This window comes from Coloeus monedula, assembly GCF_965178545.1.
Source record: "Coloeus monedula genome assembly, chromosome: 25".
Lineage (NCBI taxonomy): Eukaryota > Metazoa > Chordata > Aves > Passeriformes > Corvidae > Coloeus > Coloeus monedula.
The window spans coordinates 4,501,705-4,527,603 of NC_138805.1; the positions used below are offsets into that span (position 1 = coordinate 4,501,705).

The 25,899-nt window shown below is 51.0% G+C and overlaps 1 protein-coding gene across 1 annotated transcript in view; it reads right to left on the minus strand.

Moving 5' to 3' along the window:
* Positions 1–132: 132 nt before the first annotated feature.
* Positions 133–25,899, minus strand: part of POU2F3 (POU class 2 homeobox 3) — a gene marked incomplete at both ends in the record, with an annotated part of 38,677 nt that continues 12,910 nt past the window's right edge. The window contains 11 exons of the mRNA XM_082296865.1: positions 133–172; positions 1,562–1,694; positions 2,151–2,217; positions 3,297–3,458; positions 4,606–4,742; positions 5,737–5,878; positions 6,432–6,614; positions 6,740–6,822; positions 9,644–9,746; positions 10,727–10,831; positions 23,434–23,468. Of these exons, the coding sequence (XP_082152991.1) occupies positions 133–172; positions 1,562–1,694; positions 2,151–2,217; positions 3,297–3,458; positions 4,606–4,742; positions 5,737–5,878; positions 6,432–6,614; positions 6,740–6,822; positions 9,644–9,746; positions 10,727–10,831; positions 23,434–23,468 (1,190 nt within the window). The remainder of the gene's footprint in view (positions 173–1,561; positions 1,695–2,150; positions 2,218–3,296; positions 3,459–4,605; positions 4,743–5,736; positions 5,879–6,431; positions 6,615–6,739; positions 6,823–9,643; positions 9,747–10,726; positions 10,832–23,433; positions 23,469–25,899) is intronic.

The window sequence follows — 25,899 nt, forward strand, 5'->3', positions numbered from 1 at the left end:
TGCACAGCCCCGCTGCTGGGGGGCCCTGGCGCGAGGCTGCGCTGGCAGCGGTGGAAGGCACTGGAAGGCCCCGAGCATCGTTGGTCCACGGCCCGGTGGCAGAGCTGCTCTCGCCCTGGCGGAGGAGGCGTCTCAGTGGAGGTAGGTGGGTTGGTTCCATCGGTACCAGGATCTGTTTGCAACACGGAAAAACAGCGGTTTCACCTCGGAGGAAAAGTCAGCCCCAATTCCTTCGCAGCCCTACTGGGGCTCAGGCCGTGCTGCGGGTTGATCGCAGGCAGTGAGCGCTGGGCACTGCGAGCGGATAAATCACATCCTTCTGCTCCTTTCACAGCCCCTGTGCAGTGTGCTGGCTCCCAGGGACACTGATCACCCACATCTGGGCCTCTCATGGATATTCCCATTCATGTTCCAGTGTAGAAGCACCATTCCCATATCCAAGGCCATGGAAAGAAATCAGAATTTGTATTGCATCATAGCAACCCCCCCTTGTTTCTAAACAAGATCTTCCTCATTTCAGCTGCTACCTGGCCTTTTTCTTTTTAAATCACAGGAGATTTTGTTGGGAAAAAAGTTCTGTTTCATTTAATGTTTCCACTAAAACCAGAGGTGATAAAAGTGTTTCAGTTCGAGGTAAATGAGGAGTGGGGGAAGCCAGAAAGCAGAAATAGTTTCTCTCTTTTTTTTTGTGTCAGAACGTTTTGAAAAAAAACTTATTTTAGTATTAAAACAAAAAAAGAAGTATTTTTCAAGGAATGGTCTTTTCCACTCCCTGCTTCTATAACAAAACCTCACTCCAAGCAACAAATTCTGTGTTGCAGGGACAGCATAGAGGGAGGGGGATTCATGGCACAGGGTGACCCAAGAGCTGTGGGTAAACCCCTCTGCTCTGGTGCCTCCCTAACTCAGCATCCTCGAGGTGATGCAGCAGAAATCACAAGTGCAGAGAGCCCCCAGGGAAACAGCCAGCAGGGCTCTGAGCCCCCGTGTCTGGTTTAATGCTTTTGCAGCCTCTAAAGGCAGGGTGGAGGGGAAAAAGTAATCCTTGTTGTGCCACTGTGGAAGAGTTGCTCACAGCAGAGCTCTCTGGGTGGCACTGCAGGAGAGAAAACTGGCTGTGGGTGGGTTATCCAAGCAGGAACAGCAGAATAAACCTGCCTCTGCTTCCTTCACGCAGGAGTCAGGTGAGGACAGTGTTTCTAATCACTTTGGGGTTGGTTCTTTCAATTTTTTTTTTTTAACCCAGCACAGTTTTTCAGGCAAAACTTGATTGACTATTCATTTTCAAGCAGAAAAACAGCCACATCTCAAGAATCATGGAATATCCTGAGCTGGAAGGGAGCCACCAGGATCATCAAATCCAACTGCTGTCCCTGCACAGGACACCCCAGCAATCCCACCCTGTCCCTGAGACGTTACACTTGAAGCTTCACACAAGAACACCCCACATTGCTGGGATCTCTAAAAGCTTTCCTGTTCTTCCTGAAGATCCCACTGCTTTCCCCACAACCCCCCGATGCCCTGGGTTGGTTTTGTGAGCTGTGGGGCCCCCCTGCCTTACCCTGAAGAGTTGAAGCCAGAGGAGTTCATGGCAGCTTTGGAGTTGCTCTGGGCTGTGCCGGGGCTGCTGGCATGGAGGGCACTGCCAGGGGACGAGGGCCTGCTGGAGTTCCCTGGGGAGCACGAGGATGTCACTGCGTGGGAGAGAGCAGAGTGAGCCTGGGCTCTCCTCTTCCTGCCCAAACATTCCCACCCCATCCCTGTGCCCATCCCGTGGCTCCTCTGATTCACTGCCCCTGCCCTGGGGAAGGTGGGGGACCCCAGGAGTGTTCCCTGTTCCTATATCTGGGAATCTCACGTCTCCACGGAGATCCGACACTGACCCACCCTTTGTTTGGCTCCCAGTTATGCCTGGCTCCCAAACCTAAACACCCCAGCCCAGGGTTATCCTGGAACTGCTCTTTTGCCCAGTGTTTTCCATGTTTTTATGCCACCCAACAGAAAGACTCGGCTGTTCTTATCCCAGCTGTGTGGGGGCTCTTTCCCTGGCCAAAGCCAGGGGTCTGATGAAGATTATCCTGACCCAGAAATGGAGGAGTGAGGGATAACCAGGCAGAGGAAGGAGGGAAGGGAGGTTTCCCAAGGCTCACCAGTCCCAGGCATGGTGCTGTGCACTGGATTGACGGAGAGGGGCCCCAAGGACCCTGAGGTAGAGACCTAGGCAGGAACAGAGGCAGGCAGTGAGCGCTGGGCACTGTGAGCAGATAAATCACATCCTTCTGCTCCTTTCACAGCCCCTGTGCAGTGTGCTGGCTCCCAGGGACACTGATCACCCACATCTGGGCCTCTCATGGATATTCCCATTCATGTTCCAGTGTAGAAGCACCATTCCCATATCCAAGGCCATGGAAAGAAATCAGAATTTCTATTGCACGTGCCTGACACTCTCCACATCCATCTAAACTTATGGATCAGCAATGGAAAAGCCTGAAATGATCAAATTTTCTGGAAGGCCCAAGATCCACTCGGACATCTCAGAGCAGGTGTTCTCAGCCTGGAATTTCCCAGCTGCCTCTGGTTTAGGGCACAAATAATCCCAATCTCCTTTAGGGCAGTTTAATTCTCAGGTGACAATTGGCAGTTTGGGAGCTGCAATCCAAATTAGCCTGGGGCATTGATTCCTGAAGGCAGTGCTTTGTTCAGGGAGGCTGATGAGCCAGGGCACAGCAGTCACAGGGGGATTCCTCGCCCAGGCTCCTGCTGTGGCAACCCAAGCGTTTGTTTTGGTGCCCAAACAGGTTGGGCAACCAGCAACCAAACTTCCCAGGATGTTTTCCTGCCTTCTGATGGATAAATCCAAAAGCCAGGAGATTTCAAGATAAAATCCTGCTGGCGAACACAGACCCTGCCTCCCACTCCTGTGCTGCAGCACTGAGGAGGTTCCTGCCACTTTTAAATGGCAAAGGCACCGGGCAACTCATAAATGAACCAGCAGAAATGCAGCTAAATTGATAAGAGTGTGTGTAATCCTCATCCTCCATTAACTTTGGAGAGATTTTCTTTATCAATCTCTGGGGGAAAAGCTTTGGGATAGCATCCTGATTTGAATAAATTATCCTACAATTAAGCTAATCAATTCCTCCTAGGAAATTTGTATTTTCTTTCTGCTGTGTTCAATAGCTAGAATTATCACTTAATTAACTGTTATAATTGAGTTGATTGTTTTCAATCGATAGAATAATAATGAATGTTCTGGATGAGATTCCGTTCAGGTGGCTGAATCCCAAGTGCCTCACCAGTCTGGAGTTGTAGATGGGTGATTTGATGGGGGATGGCATCGGGCAGCTGATCCGCTTTTCCTTCTGGCGCCGGTTGCAGAACCAGACCCGAACCACCTCCTTTTCCATGGAGAGCTGCTCTGCTATCAAGGAGATCTCCTCTGAGCTGGGCTTGGGGTTCTGCTGAGAGAGGCAGGAGGTTAAAAAAGCCCCAAAGAGCACAAGGAGATCTCTGAGCTGGGCTTGGGGTTCTGCTGAGAGAGGCAGGAGGTTAAAAAAGCCCCAAAGAGCTTCAGTGGCTGCTGGGAGGACAAGGGTGGGGTTGGCTGCGAGCTGGGGAGGAGACAAAAGCTCCATCTGAGGCGGAGGGTAAATATTTGGGTGAGAGATTATGTTCTGTGAACCAGAAAGTGCCTCTGGTTCCACATCAGCTCTCCCGGAGTCGGGGCGGGGCTGAGTCACAGCTTCTGACCCTGTCATTGCACAAATCACCGCCCTCTTTGAGCTGAACAGCCCCAAAATCAGTGCTGGGGTCACCCAAACCTGGTGGCCTTGGCACAGTCCAAGCCACTGCCTCTCTCTGCCCCCAGCCCTCATTTAGAAAGGGAAATAACAGAACCCACCCCGCCTCCCGAGTCTTTTATTTTCATTCCTTTTAGCTCTGTGGGGTTTGCTCGGAGCTGAAGCTCAAAAATATCAACGATATCTGGCACAGAGGTGCCAAGATAATGTTCCCATTACAGAGAATGGCTTCTACCAGCTAAAAAGGAGCTGCCAAAATGAGCTGATGATGGCTGGGCAAGTTTTGATAGGAGGGAGAAACCAAGAGAAAACAAGCTCAGAAACAGCTTTGATTTGAGAAATTTCCAAAGCTCAGTTTTGCCCTGCTGATTAAAGCTCTGCTTGGGTTCTGTAGTGAATTTTCTTGAAATTCTTGGAGCTTAAAAAGTAGAAGGGCTCCACTTCTGAATGGGCTCAGCAAAAATACTTGGAGCAACAAGTTCTGGGGTCTCACAAGAGCTGCTTAATGGGTCATCAGAGCTCCTGTGACACATCTGCAACTCGAAAAGAGCTGGGTGCAGAGATCAGCATTGGCCCAAATGTGGTGCTAAAATTGTAATTCCCTTAAAACAACATTCAACAAGGAAATAACTGGGAATCTCATTGGGTTTAACTCTTTACCTGTTGCCCCTTCAAGCATTTTCTAACCTGCTATCAAATTAAAACCCCAAAACAACCTCTTTTCTGGAGGGGATTCAGTGCTCCAGCCTTGCAAATGCCAAGCTCAGGGAGAGTTCCCAACAGATGGAAAGATTTTCCCCCTCACATCTTGAAATCTCTTCTCCAGCGTGGAGCGGATGTTGGTCTCGATGCTGGTCCTCTTCTTCCTTTTCCGTCCAAACATCTCGTTCACGGAGGGGTAGGAATTGGGGGTGCTCATGGAAGAATCCAAAGGAGCAGATTCTGGGGGAAGAGGGAGGGAAAAAGAGATTTGCAAGAAGATAATGAGTTATTTTCATTCCCAGTTACTTTTTGTGAAACAAAGGCGCCTCCTAAAATAGATAAATTGTTCCCACATTGTGGCTCCTCCCTCTGATGATGATTAAAATTGCTCCAAATCCATCGACGAGCTTGTCCAAATCAGGGAAGGAAGAGGAGTGGTGATATTTTAACCCACACACCATCTTTCCTTTGTGAGCCTGATTTCCAGCCTGCTCTGGTAGGGCCCAGGGGTGTTCCAAGGAGTTCATTGCACCCAGATGAAGATGTTGACCAAACCCTTTGGCTCGGGGTGGCCGAGATGTGATAAATGGCTCAGATATCCTGAAGGGCTGGGTGAAGCACGAGGCTGGTGTGAGGTCAGCACAGGACACCACCCCAAATCCTGCTGCCCCTGGGAATTCCCCTCTCAGTGATATCTTCCTTTTCCAGTTACCCCTCCTGGGCTGATGCCTGAGTGTAGATACAAAAATGCTGCTAGCAAGGATTTTCTTGCTATTTTCTAAGTGCATGAGAGACTTTTGTCTCTCACAGAAGAGGCAGCAGAGTTCTGTAAACAACCAAGCCACCTGCAACCTTGAAAAGTCTTGTTTATGGTACAGTAGGAAAATATTTGGACAATGGATGTTTTAGGATTTTAGCCCATCACCCCAAGGGGTGGCTGATCCTTTGTCCAATCAGACTATGAAGAAAAAAGTCTATAAAAGAGTTTGTAAAATAATTAAATGAATCAATCTTGCTGCACAATTCCTGCCTGCTGGATCTTCTCTCCTCCTCCTCCCTACGGCTGTGGGACACAGTGATGTACCCTAGGGCCCAGGCCTGTGGTAATACCTGAGCACCTCAGCAGCTCCTTCCCTCCTTTTGCAGCTCGCACAGGGAGGGGCTGAACGGATTTGAGGCTCCTGGATGGATCCTCTCCTGCTGCTGGTGGCACTTCTGCCTTGATGTCACCTACCTGCGTCACTGAGCCACTTCTCCAGCAGCGGCTTGAGCTTGCACATGTTCTTGAAGCTCAGGTTGAGAGCCTCGAAGCGGGAGATCGTGGTCTGGCTGAAGTCGTTGCCGTAGAGCTTCCCCATGGCCAGGCCAACGTCACCCTGCCAGGGGACACCCAAATCCCAGTGTGAGCACAGGGAAAGCCCTCACAGCTGCCACAGCCCCGCTCACAAGCACTGAATGGATGGGGCTGGGCAAGCCTTTGAAGTCATCGAGTCCAACCTACGAGCTAACACCCCCTCATCAACTAAACCATGGCACCGAGTGCCACGTCCAGGCTTCTTTTCAACACATATAGGGCACGGGGACTCCACCACCTCCCTGGGCAGGTCATTCCAGTGCCTAATCACTCTTCCAGTGAAGAATTTTTTCCTGATGTCCAGCCTCAACTTCCCCCCAGGCTGCTTCCAGGATAGCTTCAGCCTTGTTCCCATGACCTGCCTGCCAGGGAGAGGGGATTTTTTCCCCACAGCAATCTGCCCCACACCCCTTAATATTGGAGAAGGTGCAGGTATTGAGGTGATGAGGTGTTAGGAATGGTTTTTCTCTTTGTGTATTTGGAAAGGGATGCCGCAAAATAACCCAAATTTACCTAATCCAGCCTTTCTGGAGGAAAGGCTCTGCCCCAAACTCCTCCCATCCCCTCCCTCTCACCTGTGTGAACCCCAGCTTGATCCTCCTTTGTTTGAAAGTCTTGGCGAACTTCTCCAGCTCCTCCAGGTCGCTGGGCTCCTCAGAAGCCCCTGCTGGGGTCAGGTGCTTTGCCACTTGCAAGTGCTGGGGGACGTCCAGGTGGGGTTCGACCGAGGAGCCGGGGAGGCCAGAGCGCCCCACAGCCTGCCCAGACACCCCAAAAGAGATGCTCAGAGTCACGAAAATAGAAAACCACCCCGTTTTCTGTGCCACTTGCCCTCCCTAAAGCAGCAGCGGGGAGTTCACCACGCTCTCAGGTGTGTTGTTACCTGGGAGGCCAGGCTGGGTCCGGGCTGGGAGAGGAGGAGGCTGCCCTGCTGCTGAGGGAACGAGAGGAGGTTTGGCTGCAAAGCTGAGGAGAAAAAAGAGAGACACGGCTGGTCAGTGAACATCCCCAGGAAAGCTCGGAGTGGGAAGCTCCTTAAGTTATTTCTTGCCCAAAATACAAGAATTTCAGCCATTAGGGAAGTGTCGGGCTCTGAGCTGGATTATGAGGAAGAAAAGGTTCTTCCCGTGGCTTTTTAGCCTGCAAGGGATTATTACAATAATGATAGAAGTGAAATATCTCATTTGCTGTTCCCTGAGTGTCACTCATCGTGCTCAGGCATTTTAGAGACCTCTAACCTTGATTTTAGGTGCCAAGCAGCAGAGAATTTCCTACATCCTCCATGGGGATCCCTCCCAGTGCTTAATCATTGTAGCTCTTAGAAAAATGGACATCTTATTTCCAATATAAGCTCTTCTGACTCCGACTTTCAGCCACTTGATCTTGTTAAAAAAACCCTGATCCTCCAGTTAATCTCGTGAGCCCTCCCACTCTGCTCTCTGTTCTACATTTCATTTTCAAGTGTCATTTGGAAGCCATCTGACCCTTCCCTTCCTACCCTACTGTATTTCAAACAAATTGAATTTCTTTCAGAACGTAGGAGCTGACACAAAATGATGAAAGGGAAAAAGAAGGGAAATCCATAAACCCAACAAAAACTAGGATTTATGGAGACTGTGTAATTGTTTAGTTGACAAACTGCCAAGTGCAAGCCTATATCTCTTAGAGGGAATGTCCTACAGGATCAGGTTGTGTAGTTCCCTAGAAATTTAGTTGGTATCAAGTCCATTGTGAGTGAAACCTAAAGAATTTAGTGAGGATTTATAACCTTGCCCAGAGCAGTCAATATATTTAATTGATTATAACTGCCAATTACAGGGAAGTCCATAGAAATTTATGGACTTCTGCTAATAAAAGGGAAAACAGATAATCTCCAGAATCAATCACTCACTCTCTCTCTCTTTCTGCCTTTTCTTATTTAATTTAGATCTGATGTGCACTATCCCATTTATTTACTTAGGCTGGGGTTGGAATAAGCCTTCCCTAATGCTGGAACAACTCAGAATTTCAAATCCAGGCTGGTAATGAGGTGCACATTTTTACCAGTGCAGGTAATTACTCACTGCCGTGGCTTTGCCTTGGGACATGGCAGATGCTCTGTCATTTGGAGTCTTTAAAATCATGATTGAACACCTTTGTGAGAGCTCAGCTCTGGCTCTGAGGGAAATGAAGGGCTGCATTCAGGAATCACCGGTCTGGCAGCTGAGATGAAGATTTCAGCAGCGATATTTTGACTGACAGGATTCCCAAAATCTCTGTGGCTGCTCATTGCCACCTTTACAGAACTCTCCCACCCCGACTCAGGTGGGCCAGGATTAGGGCTGCGCAGGGAACGAGGGAATCAGAGCTGGGAATTTATCTGAGAGCTTCAAAACACAACCCCAACTAAAATTCACATCCCTCTTGGAAAGGGGCAGCCCCCAGCCAAGCCCCTTTGGCCACAAATTCCATTTATGGAGCCACGGTCTGAAATCAGGAGACACCCAGGGCATTCCCTGATGGCCCCAGGGGCAATTCTGGAATATTTTCTGCCTTTCTGCAGGAGGAAGAAAACTCCACTTGTACAAAACAACAAATTCCACAGAGCCAACCTGAGCCTTCCCTTTCACTCCCCACTGGCTCTGTGTGCATGTGGCAAAGGATCACTAAAACCTGGCAATCACCCATGCAAATGGAACTGTTCCTGCACAAAAATCCAACTCCTGGCCAGAATATCCAGTCCTGGTCAAGCCTGGAACTGGAAGGGGTGACAACCAAACATAGCTGCCAAAAAAAGTCAGTGAACAGAGAAATTCTCATCTATAAAAGGCAGCGAGTTCTGCTTTGCAGTAAAAGATGCTTATTATTCATGAGTAAAAGCAGGCAGTGAGGAATAGATTGTCCTGACTGTATTTCACCATATTTCAAACTAATTCAAAATTATTTGTAAATATACATCAAGTACCTTTATCCATCACTCAGCAGCATCTGGCAGAGAGCAGAATTTATATATTGTCAGGAAGAAATAAAGTCCCCACTTGCTTTTGGAGTGTGCGAACCAGTGGGTTCAAGCTGCAGAGATTTAAGGTTATAATCCTGAATTCCAGTTCATGTGGAGGCAGCTCTGTGCCGGGATAAATCCAGAACACAAGCAAAGCATGCAAGTCCCCTTGGATCTGCCAGGCTATGGATTAAAGCAGCAGAAAACCTCCATCCTCATCCCTGGGGTGGGAGAAATGCTGTAAAAATACTGGAGGTAAAACCAGAAATAGAGGGACTTTCTCAAGCACTGAGCGAGCCCTCAGCGCTTTCCTGGAGCTGATTTCTCCGTGTTTCAGGAGCAGTGAGACCTTTCCTGCCCTATGGAACATCCAAACCTCTCGCTCTCCTCCCACAGCTGCTCCTGGCTAAGTTGGACCTGTTCTGCTGCCAGCTCTGTCCTCCAGCTCCTTGCCTGGATTTACCCTCCCTCCAAGCGATCAGCCCGGCCTCTGATCAGCTTTCTGGAATTAATGAGGAGTGGGAGGGAGCCCGGGCGGGCTGGCCCTGCTCCCCAAGGAGCAGCTCCTTCACTGTTTTGCTGGAAAACCGGGCGCTGTCCCGAATTCCAGGCTGGGATCCGTGCCTGGCTGCCCGGGCTGGCCCCAAGGTGGCACTCGTGGAGCGCACAAGGCGCAGGTGCCAGCAGCATCTCCAGCCCGGGATGCTTCTGGGATCATGCCCGGTGTGGGAACAGGCAGCATCACGCTAGGAAAACCCGACATCCACGAGAAATGAGGTTTTCCCTGAATATTTATCCATTTCTTACCTTGTTGTCCTGCCTGAGACTGGGACAGAAGGAACTGGGGGACTGACTGCATGTGCCCAGGGAGCAACACCAGCTGCTGCAGGGTGTGGAGGGAGCTCATGTCCTACAGAAAACAGCAAAGGGAACAATAAAACTCAAGGATTTCTGCTCCTCACAAATCCACGCTGCATGTGGGTAGTCTGGGGGGCTGGAGAGCTGCAGGTCCAAAAGTTTCAGGGGTAGGAGAAGAATTCTGTGCATACAGAGACATCCCCGTGGAGAACTGTCTGCTTTGCCCTGGAAAACTCTTGATAAAGACATTTTTGAGGCAATCAAACTCTGGTTGTTGGAACAGTGAAACCTCTTGCATTTCAATTTCTTCCAGACAAAGTATTTCCAGAGTGAACTGCCTAAAATCACCCAGGAAATTGCAGCAGGCTCTCCCAGCTCACCAGTGCTGCTTCCCACAGGACCGTTCTGAAGACTGGGGGAAATTGAAGAATCCCCGAATTGTACAGTGGATCTGAATACCCCAGGAAAGAACGAGGGAAGGGCTTACTGAGCATCTGTGTGCCCCCCTGGCATCCAACTCCCACTAGAATTTAACAAGAGTTAAGTGCTAAACTCCAATTTTTTTACCTTAGGGAAAAACCAATTCCCTCAAGGAATGAATTTCTTCCCTGGTGTAAATCAATTTGAGGCAACAACAGGCTCAGATTAGGAGTTAATCTGGTCCAGAATCCTATCTCCAACAATGGCATTAACCAGACATTCCTGAAGGAGGAAGAGCAGGGCAAACATTCTCAAACACTTCCCCACGGTGTTGTCTCAGCCTCCAGTTATCTCCAGTCCGAGGGATTTCCTGACCAGGAGTGGTTTCCCTGCTTAGCAAACCCTCAGAGGAAATCCAGCACGTGTCCAGTCTACCCCTGAATCCACGAGGAAAAGCCGAGGAGGAAGATGAGGATTCACTTTTCCAATTCAGTGTTCCTCACCCCCTCAGGCTCCTTTCGCCCCTGGCCAAAGGGATTCGGGGAGGGGGTGAGGAGCAGCCTCTTTTCCTGATGAGCAGATCCCGGCTCCCTGGGCAGCCAGGTCACTCACCCCTGCGATTTGGCTCCCTGGCATCATGGAGGATCCCTGCACGAGGTGACCCGACCGAGGGGGGATGGCAGATTGCAGGGAGTCGCTGAGGTCCTCGGTTTTAATCTGCAAAAGAGCAAAGGAACTGTAGGATTGGAGAGCAGAGAGGAGGGATGAGCAGGAGGAGTGGGGAGCTGGGATCCAAGGGGCTGCAAGATGCTCCTCTCAGGGAATTTTCACGGTTTCCATCGCTGAAAATCATGGTCATCCACACTCCTGCTCTCCACTGGATCCCAGGGACAACTCTCCTGCTCTGCCAAGCCCAGGGCAGGCTGGCACTTGGCTCAATTGAAACATTTCAGGAAAAAACCAATTGCAAGCAGCTTTTCAAGGTTTAAAGCCTTTTGTGGAGTTTTAATGAAGACACAGAGCAGTTCCCCTTTCCAGATCCCCACTCAGGCCCCGATGGCAGGGCTGGCCATGGAAAACCTCTCATTTTTCCCTGCAGGAAAGAGAGAATGATCCAAGGGGATGGGAAAGGAAAGGTCCTGGAGTAAAAGACCTCAAAAAGGCAGAGCAATCTCCCAGACTTGAAAATGCAGCACTCCAGGCACCAAATGCTTTTGTGCCATTACTACCAAAAAGCAACAAGAAATTGTGAGCAAAATCTCCCTCCTCAGTTACAAGCTGTGGAAAAAGAACTGGAAAACTTCCCAGGTGTCCAGCGGTCTTTTGGAGCTACTTTAATATTCAAGCAAAGTTCTTGTCCACCAGAAAATAATGATTTTTAAATCCACATTCGTAGAGAAAAACGCACCCCGGGAGCAGAACCAAATCCTCGTTTCTGGTTTATTCCACAGTCTCCATGTCCATTTCTAACACTGCTGCTACATTGTTAAAAATTAATTTATTGTAAAAAAATGAATAATAATCTGTTCCAATTATTGTGGTAGCTGAAATCTTTTGGTAGTGCTGACTAGGACAGGAGGAAGGGGAGGATTTTGGAAGTTTTTAGGTTAATTCCTGAAAGCTGGGTGAGGAGTGCCCATGCACGGGGACAGGTAAATCATACAGAACTCTCCTCCAAGAAAAGACTGAACCAAATATTTCCTCAGCATGAGAACACCCTGAACAAGGATTATTCCTCATCGCAGCAAGAAGAGCCTCTAATTCCCAAAAACTGGAAAAACCAGGAGGACTCTACAAAGGACAGGGCTTGAAACCCCTGAAGATTCACCCCAACTCCTGGACTGAGCATCCCCAGGTCCCATCAGACCCCACAAAACCCCCCACTCCCTTCCAAACCCCACATCCCCCAAAGAAGAGGAGGGTCTTTGTCCCAGTGATGGGGCCTTGAGTCCTGCAACCTCCTGCCAGCAGAGGGGGACAAGAAATCCGCTCTAAAAACAACATCTCAAGTGGATATTTTGAGGCTGAAGGAGCTTTTCTGCCCACTTGAGCAACGCGAAGAAATACGTGGAACAATTCCAGTTGGAAGAGACCTCTACAATCATCGAGTCCGAGCTCTGAAGGATCTCCACGAGAGGAGAAAAGGGGGAAATGGGATCACAAGAGGCTCAACAGCTCCAGAGCAGGGAGCCGCAACATTCCCCTGTGCATTTTGGAAGGTGCTGCACGGAGGGAAGGTGATTACAACACCCCCTCTCATTACAGCTCGAGCTCTGGACACCGCCGAAACTCGTTTTGCAATAATCCCAGCTCCTTGCAACAAGAGGTAGACATGCTATAAATTCCAGCTCTTTCCTACCTTTCAGGTTGGCATGATCATCCCTCTTAGCCTGGCAGGGCAAAAAAAAAAAAAAAAAAAAAAAAAATCAGGTGGAAAGATCTTCTTGATCGCTATCGACAGCGATAAGTCACTAGATGCCAGGCAAAAAGGGTCAGGAGGACACCCTGTTACCCCTGAGCCATCCAGTCCTTGCAGGCACGTGGATTTAGGGACGTTCTCTGCATTAAAAAGAATCCGTCGGCGCCAAAAAAGAAAAAGACTCAATTATTAAAAAAGAAAAAAAAGAAATGAACGTTTGTCTGCTTCATCCAAGGCGGAGCAGTCCCAAAAAATATCGAGTTTTCCACGTCTCAGAGAGCCGGGCTCTGGGTGCTGCCTGAGCCGTGATCCCGATGGGAGTGGGGTGTTGAAGAGGCACGAGCCATTTCCAAACTGAAATCAATTTTTGCAGCTGCCAAGCGGGACGAGCTGGCGGCGCTCCAGGGAGAAAGGGGTGTGTAGCCGCATCCCGGCATGGCTCGATGTGAGAACGGGAGGTGGGTTTGGCAGAGGACCGGTTCCCGATTTAAAAACAACAACATCTCCCACTGCTCCTTCCCCCAGCCCTGGAATTCTCTGGCTCCCTCCTGCGCAGTGGGCGGGAACCTGGGGTTGCTCTTGACAAATCCTTCTCCCTCCGCACCTATTTCCATTGGGTTTAGGCTCAAATTTACCTCGCCCTCCTCTTCCTCTCCCCGACAGGCCTGCAGCTGGCTAATTGTTCATTAGCAGGAGTTCGGGCTCTATCCAAAACTTTGGGGATGGTTTATGCAAATCCTGCTCCTTCATTTTTTTTCCCTGGCTAAACCGGCAATATTGCCAAGTGTACATTAAAAAACCAAACCCGAAAAACCCCAAAAAACCACACACATTGTGGGCGAGGCCACTCAATATCATGAGACTCCCTTAAAATAATGTAAATTTTGGATTAATAAAACGAGGGGAGGAGTTGCCTCCTCCTTTCCCAGTGCATCTGCCTCAGATTTGCAGAAAATCCCTGCAAATATGGGAAGACTTTTCCTTGAGGAACCAAACCAAAAAAAGAAGATTGAAATGATGAAATCCTCACAGAATCAGCTCGTGTGGGTATTTGATGGGAGCTCTGCTGAAACACTGCAAGTGAGCAACAGTGATTTGGGTAAAAATTACAGGAGCAGGTCCCACTGGGATTGCTCAGGATCTTGGTTTGATAGGATCATCATGGATGGGGAAAAGGGAACGAGAAGTCACGGAGAGACTTCGTTCCCATTGAATTTTGCTTGGAAAAATAGCATTACTCAAAGAAAGCAACCTGGTTTGGTGGAAGCTTCATTGCCCATGGCAAGGGGCTGGAACGGGATGATCCTTCAGCAACCTTCCAGCCCAAACCATTCCACGAAAAAACGAGCAGGGAAGAGAGCAGAAGCTGCAAATCCCCACGGCTGAGGTGAGGTGTGGGGGCTCTTGGCTGTGAATCTCCAGCACCTTCCTCCCCTGGGGCCCGAGGGGGGGCCCGGGGCAGGGCTGGGAGCAGGTAACGGCAGCTGGAGGCCCGGGAGCTCCTCTGGGCCAGGGCAGCAATCACACTTGCAAATCTCAAGTGGATGTTTGGATGTTTTCACAGCCTTGAAACAGGGTCAGCCCCCGAGCAAGCCGAGTGAAAAACACAGCAAGGGGTGACTGGGTGGAAAAGAGAGAGTCCCTTCCGCAGTTGGCTTGAACATCTGCAAGGATGGATGGGTTCTTACCTATCTCTGGCCTAAACACGACAACAAAAAGCAAAACAAACGAAGAAACACACTGAGGGTGATGGAAAATGATCAAAGCTCCGGAGCCTGCTTGCGTAACTGATTTGTGGAAGGTGTTTCATAAACATTTCATAAGAAGGAGAATTATGAAGAAAACATCTCCCAACCTGCCTGCAATTACTGCACAAACTCTTCCTTACCAGTAGGAAGAAGGGGAGAGGAAAAAAAAAAAAAAAAAAAAAAAAAAAGGTACAACTGTTTTGTAACTGATCTGTGAACTTCTGGCAAACGCTCGGCTCGTGAAAACATCCTGCAGACATCTTGCAGAGCCGTGGAAAGGCGGGAAGCTGGGAAGGTTCACCTGAGCAGCTCTGCTTGCTGCTGTTCCCTTCAGATGGACCAGCATTAGGCTCCATGCACTGATGGTTGGATCCCACTGGCTGGGCTGGAGCCCTCCGTGGGTCATCCCAGTTTAGGGATAATCTCAATGTTTTCCCCATCTATCAGACCCCAAAGCAGCCCCAAAATCCTCCTTGGCGTGAGCTCCTGGTGCGACACACGCGGGGCTCCATCACCCTCCTCGTTCAGCCACCAATTCAGAGCCTCCAATCCTCTCCCCAAATCCAGGTCTGGATCTCTCCTGTCCAAGCCCTGCCAATCCTTGCAGCCCTGCCAGCCCTCTCCAGCACCAGTTATCAGGCAGGAACCGTGTTAGTGGGAGATGGAAAACAGCCCTATTTGTTGGGAAGCTCCTCTTTAGACAGTGACCTCTTTGAAACACGTTTATCTGCCTCCACATCTGGCTTATCTCATGGTCAGAACCGAGTTTAAGAGTTTGACTCACTCCCAGCCCTCCAGAGCAGAGGGAAGAGGAGGATCAGGTGCACACAGAGGGTCTGGAGGACCTGGCCCTCACTGAAAAGGAATGGCACAACTCTGAGTCACCCCAAAACGCTCTCCAGCACAGCAGGGCTGCCTCAAGCTGCCCCAAATACCTTTGCCTCAAGCCCAGGGAGGAAGCTTTAAGATGGAAATGGGTATTAAGCCGGATCCAAGGCTCTTGCAGCTCCCTGAGCCTTCCCACCTTCCGATGGCGTAAGCGCTCCGCTGTGAATTACCCGCGCACGTGGGCCCCATAAAATAAAAAAACACTAATAATAAATTATGGCAATAATAATAATAATAATAATGGGGTTGCAATTACTATTTCCACATGTACCGTCCTGCACGTACAGCAGGGCTTAGCAGACACCTGGAAAGAAGGCAGAAAACCTTAATGTCAATGCCACGATATTCACCCCGTAACATTTATATCCCACCGAAGGCTGGGAATTTTTGGAAGCTGTCAGCGTGACAGGAAGGAATTCAGCGTGAGATTAAGTCCCTAACAGGCTGTGTCCTAAAACTCAGCCGTGGAAAATTCAAATGCAATCCCTAACCTCAGCACACCTGCATCACCCTACACGAGGCCTTTGAGGTTATTAATTGAGGTCTGATCCGATAGGGTTTATCCTCAGCTTCGGCTTGGGGTGTTAATGGTTGTGCTGGAGTCAAAGTAGAGGTGGGAAGTCAAAACTTTAGGAGCAACCAAGCTGCATGCCTGACAGAAGAAAACAAACAGAACCACACGCAGCTTTTGTGGGCTCTCTGATACAGCTTTTCCCCGGAATTTTTTGCTTCCAAACAAACAGGGAAGAGAGAGAAGTCCCCCCCTCGCTGTGCTGAACCTCAAATGATCCCCTGTGGCACAGCAGGCTTCCAAAGCAGGGGCTGGGCAAGGGAGAGGAGAACCAAACCAGAGGTGGGGAGAGCACCTGCCCTGCCTGGCCACGCTCACAGCGACACCTGCTCAGGTGGGAGCGTCCTGGCCAGGGCTGCTCCCACAGCCTGGGGGGCAGAGAGGCTGGTGAGTGCTCTCGGGAGGGGGCCTGTGCTCAGGGGGCACAGAGCTGCTGAAAAGATACTGGAAAGGCAACTTACAGCACCTTCCCTCTTGCTGGTGGTACTGAGGCACGCGGTGCCTTCCCTGCCAAGGCCTGTGGGCATCCCAAACTGGGAGCATTTCAACAACAGCCAGGGGAAGATGCCATTTTCTTGGTCAGAGTGGCCAGAACCTCCAATCAAAGCATGGAAAATGCTTTTACCCCCATCAAGGCTGGGATTTCTCCTCTGTCTCCCTCTCAGGGCTCTCCCTGTTCCTTCCTCAGCCCCTGCCCCGACCTTCCCATGGGTTGCAGCTCTGCTTCCTGCACCTCTTTCTCTCTCTCTCTCCATTTCACTTGCCCAACTCCCAAACTTCTCCAGAACTCCACCTCTGCCTACACCTCCGTGCTTATCTGCTCTGCTCTCACCCTGGGCTGCATCCCTGCCCCTTTCCTTATCACCCTGATTTCACACACACCACTCCATGGCTTCTCCTCTGCCCTCCTGCAAGCTCACACAGGTCCCCTGGAGCCCAAGCATGTTCCTGTTCCACTCCAAAGTTGCCTTATTGGGATTTTCTGGGCCTGCATGAAAAATGTCCTTTTTTTTTGTTTGTTTTCCATGGATCCCGCGCCCATGGGGAGGAATCTCTGTTTGTTCAGGACTCTCTGTGCCTTCTGGCAGTGACAAATCCAAACACCTGGCACTGCATGGATATCCCTGGATTAGTCATCCGTGGGGAAAGTGTCCACACAGCCCAGGTAGCCCTTGAGAGGTAACTTCCCACCACATCCCACGTTTAGGAGGAATTAACTCGGAATCAGACGGCTCCCGTGGCTGGGGCTGGCTCCATCCCAGCTCCACGGGCCTCTCCCGTTGGTCCCTGGCACTTTTGGCAGCGGCTGCCACGCCCCAGGGAACTGGGACAGGACAAGAGCAGCTGGAGGGATTGCATTAAACACAGCGAGCAGCGCGATTAAAGGGAAAGGGAGAGTGCAGCAGATGGGAGAGCATCACACGGGGCTCATCCTGGGTGAGGGGATGAAGCCCACGGGTGGGGGGAGCTCCAAGCCAGCTCTCTGCTCCCAACCTGTGCGAATTCCACGGGCTGGGGAAGCAGGCAGGAGGGTTCCCTGCTGGATAAACCCACTGATCCCACACTGAGCAGATCAGCACCTCCGGGGAGGGAGAAAGTGCCCTCTGATGTCCAAAATTAGAGGCCTTGCTTGGAACCCATCGCCTTCCCCTCTGTGTGCTGGGACTTGCCCTCGTGCAGGACGGGTGCAGGGCCCCACCCTGGCTGGGTGGTGCAGGGTTTGGGGTGAATCCTTGGAGCTCAGCACATGAAAGGCCTTCAAGGACTCGGAGTCCTCTCCTCATTAGTGGTGACTCCGGCAGAGTCACATCCAGGCACAGCACTCCGAGCCACTCAGCCCTCAAAGAGGTGCTGGGCCACCTGGATTGTGGCTGGCCAGTGACAGCCGTGCCTTGGGCTGAGTTTCTGTTGTGGAAAACGAGTTCTGTGACCCTTCAGACAGATCCGTGAAACTGGGGCTTGTCCCTTGCGAGCACAGAAAGCGTTTCCCAAAGGATGAGCAGGGAATTCGCACAAAGATCTCTGTCTCTCGCTCTCAGACAGGTTTGAAGCAGCTGTACAAGGTATTTTGCCAAGGAAACAGGTGTAGGAATCACCTTATAAATGAAGTTTGCTCCTTAAAAGCTGGAGAGCAGGAGTTTGGGAACGGACTGCAGCTGGATGTTAAGGAACAGATAAAATCCAGCCAACTCTGGGTTGTTGCCAACAAATTAATTCAGTGGTTTCAGGTCCACCTCTCGAGAAAACCAATTAAAAAAGGCCAAATCCTTGCTCCTAATTGCATCTCCCTTTCCCTCACAAGTTCCCCTGGCCTGTTTTGGAGCTCATTCCCAGCAAGCTCATCCGAGGTGCCAGAACAAACCCAGCCTGAAGAAGGGGTTCCTCTGCATATCTGTCCTAAGCAAAGCAGGGCCACCTTTAGGCACAGAGGACTTTCCCTGGAGCCAGGGCTTTCTCTGATGCTTTCCCAAAGGGCTGCATTTCAATGAGGAACCTGCACACAAACAAATTTATGCAATCAGCCTGTCCCTAGGACAGAGCAGGGAGACTTCAAAAGGGAAAGGCCAAGGCAGAGCTGAGCTTAGATCCAGTGTCAGGCGAGGCAGATACAAGGCCAGCCCTGATTTCCAGCCAGGGGAGGCTCAAGAGATGAAAAGCAGATGCAAGACTTAGGCTGATCCCCTGGGGCAACGGGGAGAAGAGAGAGTGAAATCTGAATTGATCCCCAGAGGGGAGAAGGAAGCAGGATGTGAACCTCCCCTTGAGAGGAGGGCAAAAGAGGACTGGGATGGAAATCTGGAGGGCAGACTGAAACCTGAGCTACCCACGGGGAAAAGCCAAGCAGGAACAGAAATGACATCCAGGGAGCACATGAGATTAGGGGAGGTGGGAACACGGAGTGCAATGAAAAGCGATGAGAGAGATCCCTGGGGGGAGGGAAGCCCTGGTGGAGCGAAATTAAAAGTGCAGGGAGTTTTGCATCCCAGATATTAATAACAAACTACCCAGTGAGTTAGGCCCTTCAAAAGGATGGAGGGGAGGAAGAACTGGTCTGTGGTTGAGCACAAGACTATGAATCAGAGGATGGGAGTCCGTAACCCAGCTCTGCCAGGGAGCAGGCCCCTGGATTCCAATCCACCCCAATGTCCAGGGGCAACCGTCCCATGAAGCATCCCCTGATCCCAGCTGCAATCACAGAGCTCAGCATCTTTGGGAAAAGCCAGGGAGGCAGGCTGGGTCTGCAAGACAGGGCTGAACACCTCCCCGCCTTCCAGAGGCACCAAGGGATGCTAAATCCATTAGCAGAGCGCCTTCAGACGCGTGGGTGGAACCAAACAAGGTCAGGGTGTTTGTTAGTGGCACCCAAGAGGAGCCACCAGGGATTTCACATCTCAGGGGCAGTTTGCCCGCTTTGAATTTCTCACATCATGTGCCTACAGGACATCAGCTGTGGAGCCCTGAGATAACTCGCCCTGCTACCTCAAAGCAACTGCTGGAAATCCCACATCAACCTCAGAAATTAAAGTTTCTTTGGGCAAGGATGGTCAGATATGAACAGAGCAGGGAGAGGACTTGGACAAGGAGGTCCTGAGGGAAGGGAACCCCTCCAGCAGGGTGCAGGATCCTTCACTTGGGTTTAGAAAGGAGGAATTTTCCAAGAGATCCAGCTGAAAAGGCTTTCTAGGAAGTCTGTTGGAAATCTATGTCCTTGCTACATCCCCTGGCTGGTGTAAACCAAAGAAAGCAAAGAATAGGAATAAAGAACCAGCAGTAAAACTGAAGCTGGGCCCAGCTCAGGCACCTCTGTGCCTGCTTGTCTTAAACATTGTCGGATCTCCCAGCCAGATCCCCTTCGGATTGATGTGATTAATGATAATGACAGGTTTGATAAACAAATGACAGCCTGTCTTGCAAGGGTCAGCCTTTTGCTGGAATGAAGAGTGCCTGGCACATTTGGATAGGGAGCAGAGGCAGATCCTGCCCAGCCTTTCCACAAAAACCTGTCAGCTTCTTTTCAAGAGGGGCATTTTTTCCCCTCCCAGCTCTGGAGAGCAGGGAGGGCTTGGAGAGGAGCTCTCATTCCCCTCTCTGGAGGAAGAGCTGATCCTGCATTCCTCCCTGGCACTCAGGAGCAGCAGATGACAGGGTCCTGCCATCACTTCCCTGCTGGAAAAGCACTCCTGGCTTCAGCAGCTGTGTGTTCTCCTCCTCCAGCTGTGGACGGATGCACATCACCGTGAGCTGGGCCACAACCCTCACACCACTCACACAAGCCCTGGCACCTCCCAGAACCATCAGCCCTCCATCCAAGTGTGTCTTCCAGCAGGCAGCACTATCCCAGGGCTTAGCTCCAGACACCTGGCTCTCCACAAACAAACAATCTGGTATTTCCTAAAGGCTGAGCGGGGAATTAAACCACCCCAGACCCGGCGAGACCGCAGCACCTGGGCAGCATCACCACGTGGCAGCCAGGAAAAGCTGTTCCAGCACTCTCAGCCCTTGGCCTGGTCCCATTTGAGGCAAACTGGCCTTGAATTTTGCCAGGCAAGGAAAGAGTCACTCAGATCTGTCCCTGCCATGCTCTGGCCACAATCCCAACCCATCAGAGGAAGATGTCCCTGTGCAGGCTGCCAGCACCGAAGGTGAAAGTTTATTACTGTGCCTTTGCATTTCCCTCGCCATAAACAGGAAACAACCAGCATCAGACTCACTAAATAAAAAAGCCAAACCAGATAGGCAAGGCTGAAGATGCTGCTTTTTCCATCCACACCCTTTTCCCTCTCATTCACATACAAATTACTGTTGCATCCAGGTGGGAGGAGAGTTTGAAGAGGGGAGGGAAAGGTGGGGGGGGAGAAGAAATGTTTGCCAAATAGGCTGAGGGATCAGAAGGAGCTTTCTCATAAAGCACAGGGCTGACCCACAAACTGCTAGAAAACCTCAAACTCCGCAAGAGTTTCCCTCCTCCCCGTTTGCAGGGTGCGAGCAGCCCCGGCAGGGAATTGGGAGGCAGGGAAGGGGTCTAACCAGGTCACTCCACCCTTCCCATCCCGCCTGGAGCGCAGCAGGGGAGGGAGGGAAGCAGACCTGAAATGTAGGCCATCTACAAAGGCTGGGGGAGAGGCTTCAACGATGTGAGATTTATGATCTTGAAAGTGATTAGAGCCCAGCACTCCAAATAAAGGCAAAGAGAGCTCCTGCAGTCAGTTTGGAGTTGGGTTTCAAACCATCCTGCCCTGGCTTCGGTTTGAAAACTTGAATTGCAGGCTAACGAAAAAGAAGAAGAAGGAAAAAAAAAAGCCACCCAAAACCAACCTCAAACCCCAAACCAAATTAAAAAACCCACCAACCTCCACCCCTAATGAAAGAGCTCAGCACCTGATTTTACATGAAAACACTTTGATATTTCCAGCTCTCCTCTTTTCCTTTTTTCTCATCATTTGAAATCTATTTGCAGAATTGAGGATGAATTCACCAACAGCTGAGGTCAACCCTAAACGTGAGTGTGGAGCCTGTGTGTGCTCGGGCTCCTGCTCATTTAAGAGAATAATTTAAAGTAATAATTGTTCTTTTAAATAACAATACTTTCAAATAGTAATTATTATTTTAAATAATAATGATTTAAAATCACTCTACCCATGGCCTTGGGAGGGCCAAGAGAGGGAGACAAAGAGCCACTTGCACTGGGCTGTGTCCACTCAGGGACTGTTCCATCCCATCCCTGACATCCCGGCAAACCCCTTTGGCGGACTCTGGGGAATCAGAGCAGAGTAGAAATAAAGTAAAACAATAAAATGAGCTCGTTCACAGTCTTTGGCTTTTTAAACCCTGCTAAATGCCCAGCTAAGTTGGCTATTCAGTTACACAGACGAGCTGGAATAAATGAGTTGGATTTTGTGGTGGAAGGAGGAAAATAAAAGTGGAAATGCTGAAAAAAAAAAAAAAAAACCATAAACCACAATTTCTTTTTAGGAGGAGGATATTTCTACTGCCTGCAAGCCTGGCTGCCCCCACAACTTGCCCAGCATCACTCAGAGGGATACAGAGGACGGAGGGTCAGATCAGCAGTGGGTGTAGATCAGCATTGCTCCATCACCTCTCCTCGATTAACCCCAGTCCCAACACCTTTGTGGTGTTGCCATAGGAGAAGTCTGCAGCATGGAACGACCTCGTGCTCATTTCTATCTGCAGGGAATTTCCTTTTATCACCCCTGGTGAGAAGATTGGATTCTTCTCCGGGCGTGCGGAGAGCGAGCCCGTGCTCTGGGCTCTGCAGTGCTCAGAGCTGGAGACACAGGGCTTTTTGTTTGCAGCTGGGATTCCAAAACCCTGGAAGATGGCTGAGCGTGTTAAGACACCTTGGATAGGAAGGGGAGACCCACCCAGAGCCAGAGCAGCCAAAGCAAACAAACAAACAGCAGCCTGGCTGACATTTGTCACCAAGGGGAGCTTGAAGGACAAAAACAGCCATGTGGAGAAGGTGCAGCTGCCCTGTGCTGCTGGGAGGGAGCCTTTGGAAGGGGTTGGAGCCCTTGAGTTTGGGGAATGCACACTGGAAGTGTTGGCTGCTGTGCCAACATCTGCCTCAAGCCTGTCCAGGATGGAGTCCCAGCCCCTTCTGCATTCCTGGCTGCAGCTCCCATCCCTGGAATCCTGCAGCAGGGCAGTGTTTGGCTCTCCAGGCTCCTCTTCTCCTTTCCGGGGCTCAGCCCAGCTCTGCTGGCCACAGGAGGCCTCAGCTCTGGGCTCAGAGAGCTTTTTCCTACAATCCCAGAATGGTTTGGGCTGGAAGGAACCTTAAAGCCCATCCCATTCCAGCCCTGCCATGAGCAGGGACACCTTCCACCATCCCAGGGGGCTCTGAGTCCTGTCCAACCTGGCCCTGGACAATTCCAGGGATCCAGGGGCAGCCACAGCTGCTCTGGGCACTCTGTGCCTCATCACCCTGCCAGCAGAACTCCTGTGTCTGCAGAGATCCAGGACCTCCAGAGGGCTGTCACCTCCTGATATGGCACTCAGGGATTTTTAGAGCCACACAGGAAGATCTGCAGGCACTGAGAGAGCCGGGGAATGCTTTTATCTGGACAAAGCTGGGGGAGAAGAGCACACCCAGCAGGGACAATGGCCCCTCAGCTGCTCTTTTGCAACTGGGGTTTGCTTCCCCATAGTTTTATCTGCTGTCCCTTTCCCTGCTTCCTTGCAAAGAGGAATCTGACCTGGGCACCCCAAGACCTCAAACCACCTCCCCTTTAGTGCTGGCTGAACACTTCTGTGAGTCAGCCCCGTGCCTTTGTCCCTGCACACCCCGGTGCTGTCAGTGCCAGTGTCACAGCACTGGGGCTTTGGGGCAGATTCGCACCCCTGCCACCATAACCGAGGTGCTTCTTGTTCCTAAATGATGATAGAAAAAAAATTCAAAAGCCAGAAAACCCCTCAAGCAAATGGTCATTCAAAGAAACTCTGTAATTAGCTGAACTTCTATGAATTAGGAAGAGGGAAAGCAGAGGTGTAATCTGTCATTTATCCCACAAAGGGAACCGGGAAGGAGTTCTGTGGTCAGTTTAATGGCAGCTTCTGACCTAACAGTTTTTATCTCTTAGCAGGAGCTGCCTGGGCCTCAGAACGATGAGCAATTAAAAAACAGCCATTCCAGAAAGGAGGAGAATACCTGGGAAGCCAGGGAGCCTCTTACCTGCCTGTTAAAGTCCAGCCCATTCTGTTCATTCCCTACAACGAAACAAAGAGAAAAACATCTCAGTATTAACGACAGTCAGCACTGGTGGGAGCTTTCCAGAACTTGGAACACACATCACCAAAAGCCTGGCCCTGGGAGAGCAAGGAGAGGAGGAGGAAGGCGCAGCAGTGGAAGGATGAAGGCAGCTTCTGCAGCCTTTGGGTGGTGCCAGCCTTTGCTGAGCCATAAAAAGTGTTCCTGCCTGGGAGATACCTGGCCAAGGGTGGGGGAAATCTTGCTGAGTGCAAGGGAGATTCCAGCAGAGGTGAGCTGGAGGACATCACAAATCTCCAGGGAAATCCAGGGCTCACTGTGGGAAAGGCCAGCGAACAGGTGGCCAGGGCTGCTCACCCGGGATCTTCAGGAACCCGCGTGGCACCGGGTAATTACGGGATATCTGAGGGAACACAGGGTGCCGTGGGGTTGTGCTCAAGAGGCGTCTCCTTGATTCCAAAAGAGATTGGCAGGCACAGGGGGAAAAATCAGACAGGTTTCAGCCTGAAGGTACCGCACAGGCCCTCACTCATTCCCCTTTGATGATAAACATCCCCCCCCTCCATCACACCTGCCAAATTCATCAAGAACATCACAGAGCAAAGGTTGTGCTCTCCACACATCTGAATGCTTTAAGGGATTCCACGAAGCTCTCGAGCTGCAGAGGCAACCCCAAGACACCCCTTCCCCCTTTGCAACACATTCCCCAAGCCATTCCCTGCCAGTCCAGCCGAGTTGGTGATGAACAGCCTGGAATTGTTCACATCCCACCGGCACAAGCCCCCAGGCCTCCTCCTCCTGCTGGTTCTTCCAGGATACCTTTCCCCACGAAGCAGAGCCCGTGGCCTGTGATCTGATCAAGCTCCAACACATCGTGTTTTCCAGCAGTTCAGGGCTCCTGCAAGGAGCTGGGAAGAGCTTCGGAGAGGCTGTGCAGGCAGGAGGGCAAATCCAGCCCTCCCGTGGACCTTCCTCAACTGAACAAGCCTTTACCCTATCCCAGCACACATTTTTCCATGCACAGAGTATTCCCAGGTGAATCAGCCTGGATCCTGAGGGGGAGTGTGCTTGGTACAATTATCCACGGATGGCAAAACATTGGAGAGTCAGGGATAACAGAGCTTTGTGGCTGCTCTCTTCTGTCTAGAAACAGCCCTGGAGATTTAATCTGTGACATTTGAAAAGCACTGACTGTGGAGACGGAGCTGTGGGACCGTGCTATGGAGCAGTGCCACGGCAGAACGAGCTGCTGCCCCCTCAATTTGAGATCTCCTCACCATCTGCACCCCAGCCAGCTCTGAGCTGTCCCCTCAGTTCTGAAATCTCCTCTGTGTCCTCACCATCTGCAACCCCAGCCAGCTCTGAGCCCTCTCCCCCAGCCTGGCTGCAATCCTGCCCTGCTCCTGCCTTCCTCCCGACCTGCTTCTCCCAGCTCTCAGCCCTTTATCTCCTTTCCCCGTGTAATTCCCTACTCTGCTCCAACCCCCTCTGCTCCCTGTCCAGCTCTCTCCAGCTGCTCCCACCCCGGGATTTGGGCTCATTCATTGCGTTCCAGCCCCGTTCCAGCCCCAAAAGCCAAGGAGAGCAGATCCAGCGATGGGAATGCTGATAGCGTTAATGGATGATCACAATCAGCATCCACACACCTGAGCAGGACCGCGTGCGCATCTCCAAGGCCTGCAGTTTCTACCTTTGAAACCCCCACGGGGTGTGGGGGGGTGTTTGATGCGATCTGGAGGCAGCAGCTGAAGGGAAGCACAGCCAGGAGGGAAGGAGGAAATAAAAGTTCCCAGCTGCTAAAATAGAACAGGAAGGAAAAGGTAATCTCCTGGTTTCTTGGAAACAGGAGTTTCACTCACGTTCAGGCGCAGCGTGGTGATGAGGCAAGATTCAAAGAGCTGGAGGGGAATCCCTGGGTCCCAGAGATGATGGCTGAGTCACCACCATTCACCCCAAAACTTGGAACCCGAGAGGCGCAGCTGGAACGGAGCTTCCCTGCACAGGCCCGCATCCTCCAGCACAGCCTTCTCCCTCTTCTTCCCAGCTCTTGCTTTTCCCTCCCTCCACAAGCACGTGCAGCTGACACTCTTTGACCTTTTCTTGTCCCTTCCTCTCCTACAAAGTCAGACACAGCATCTCCCATCCAGCAGAGCAGCAGGGGGGACTCGGGAGCACGCCGGGCAGGAATCCTGTGCCAACTGAGCACACTGCAGATGTTCCTGGAGCCTGGCACTGGCTGGGGTGCCCACGTCTGAGGGAACTGCCCCGGGCTGTCTGGGCAGACAGAAAGAGCAATAGGCACCTCCAGAGGCCATTCCTGCACCTATCTGAGCCGCCCATCTCCGCTGGGATGAATGGCCCTCTGGAGATGACTATTCCTCCTGACTGACTCCAAAGGGACCCAGGGGCAACCAGTTCAGCCTTGGATGT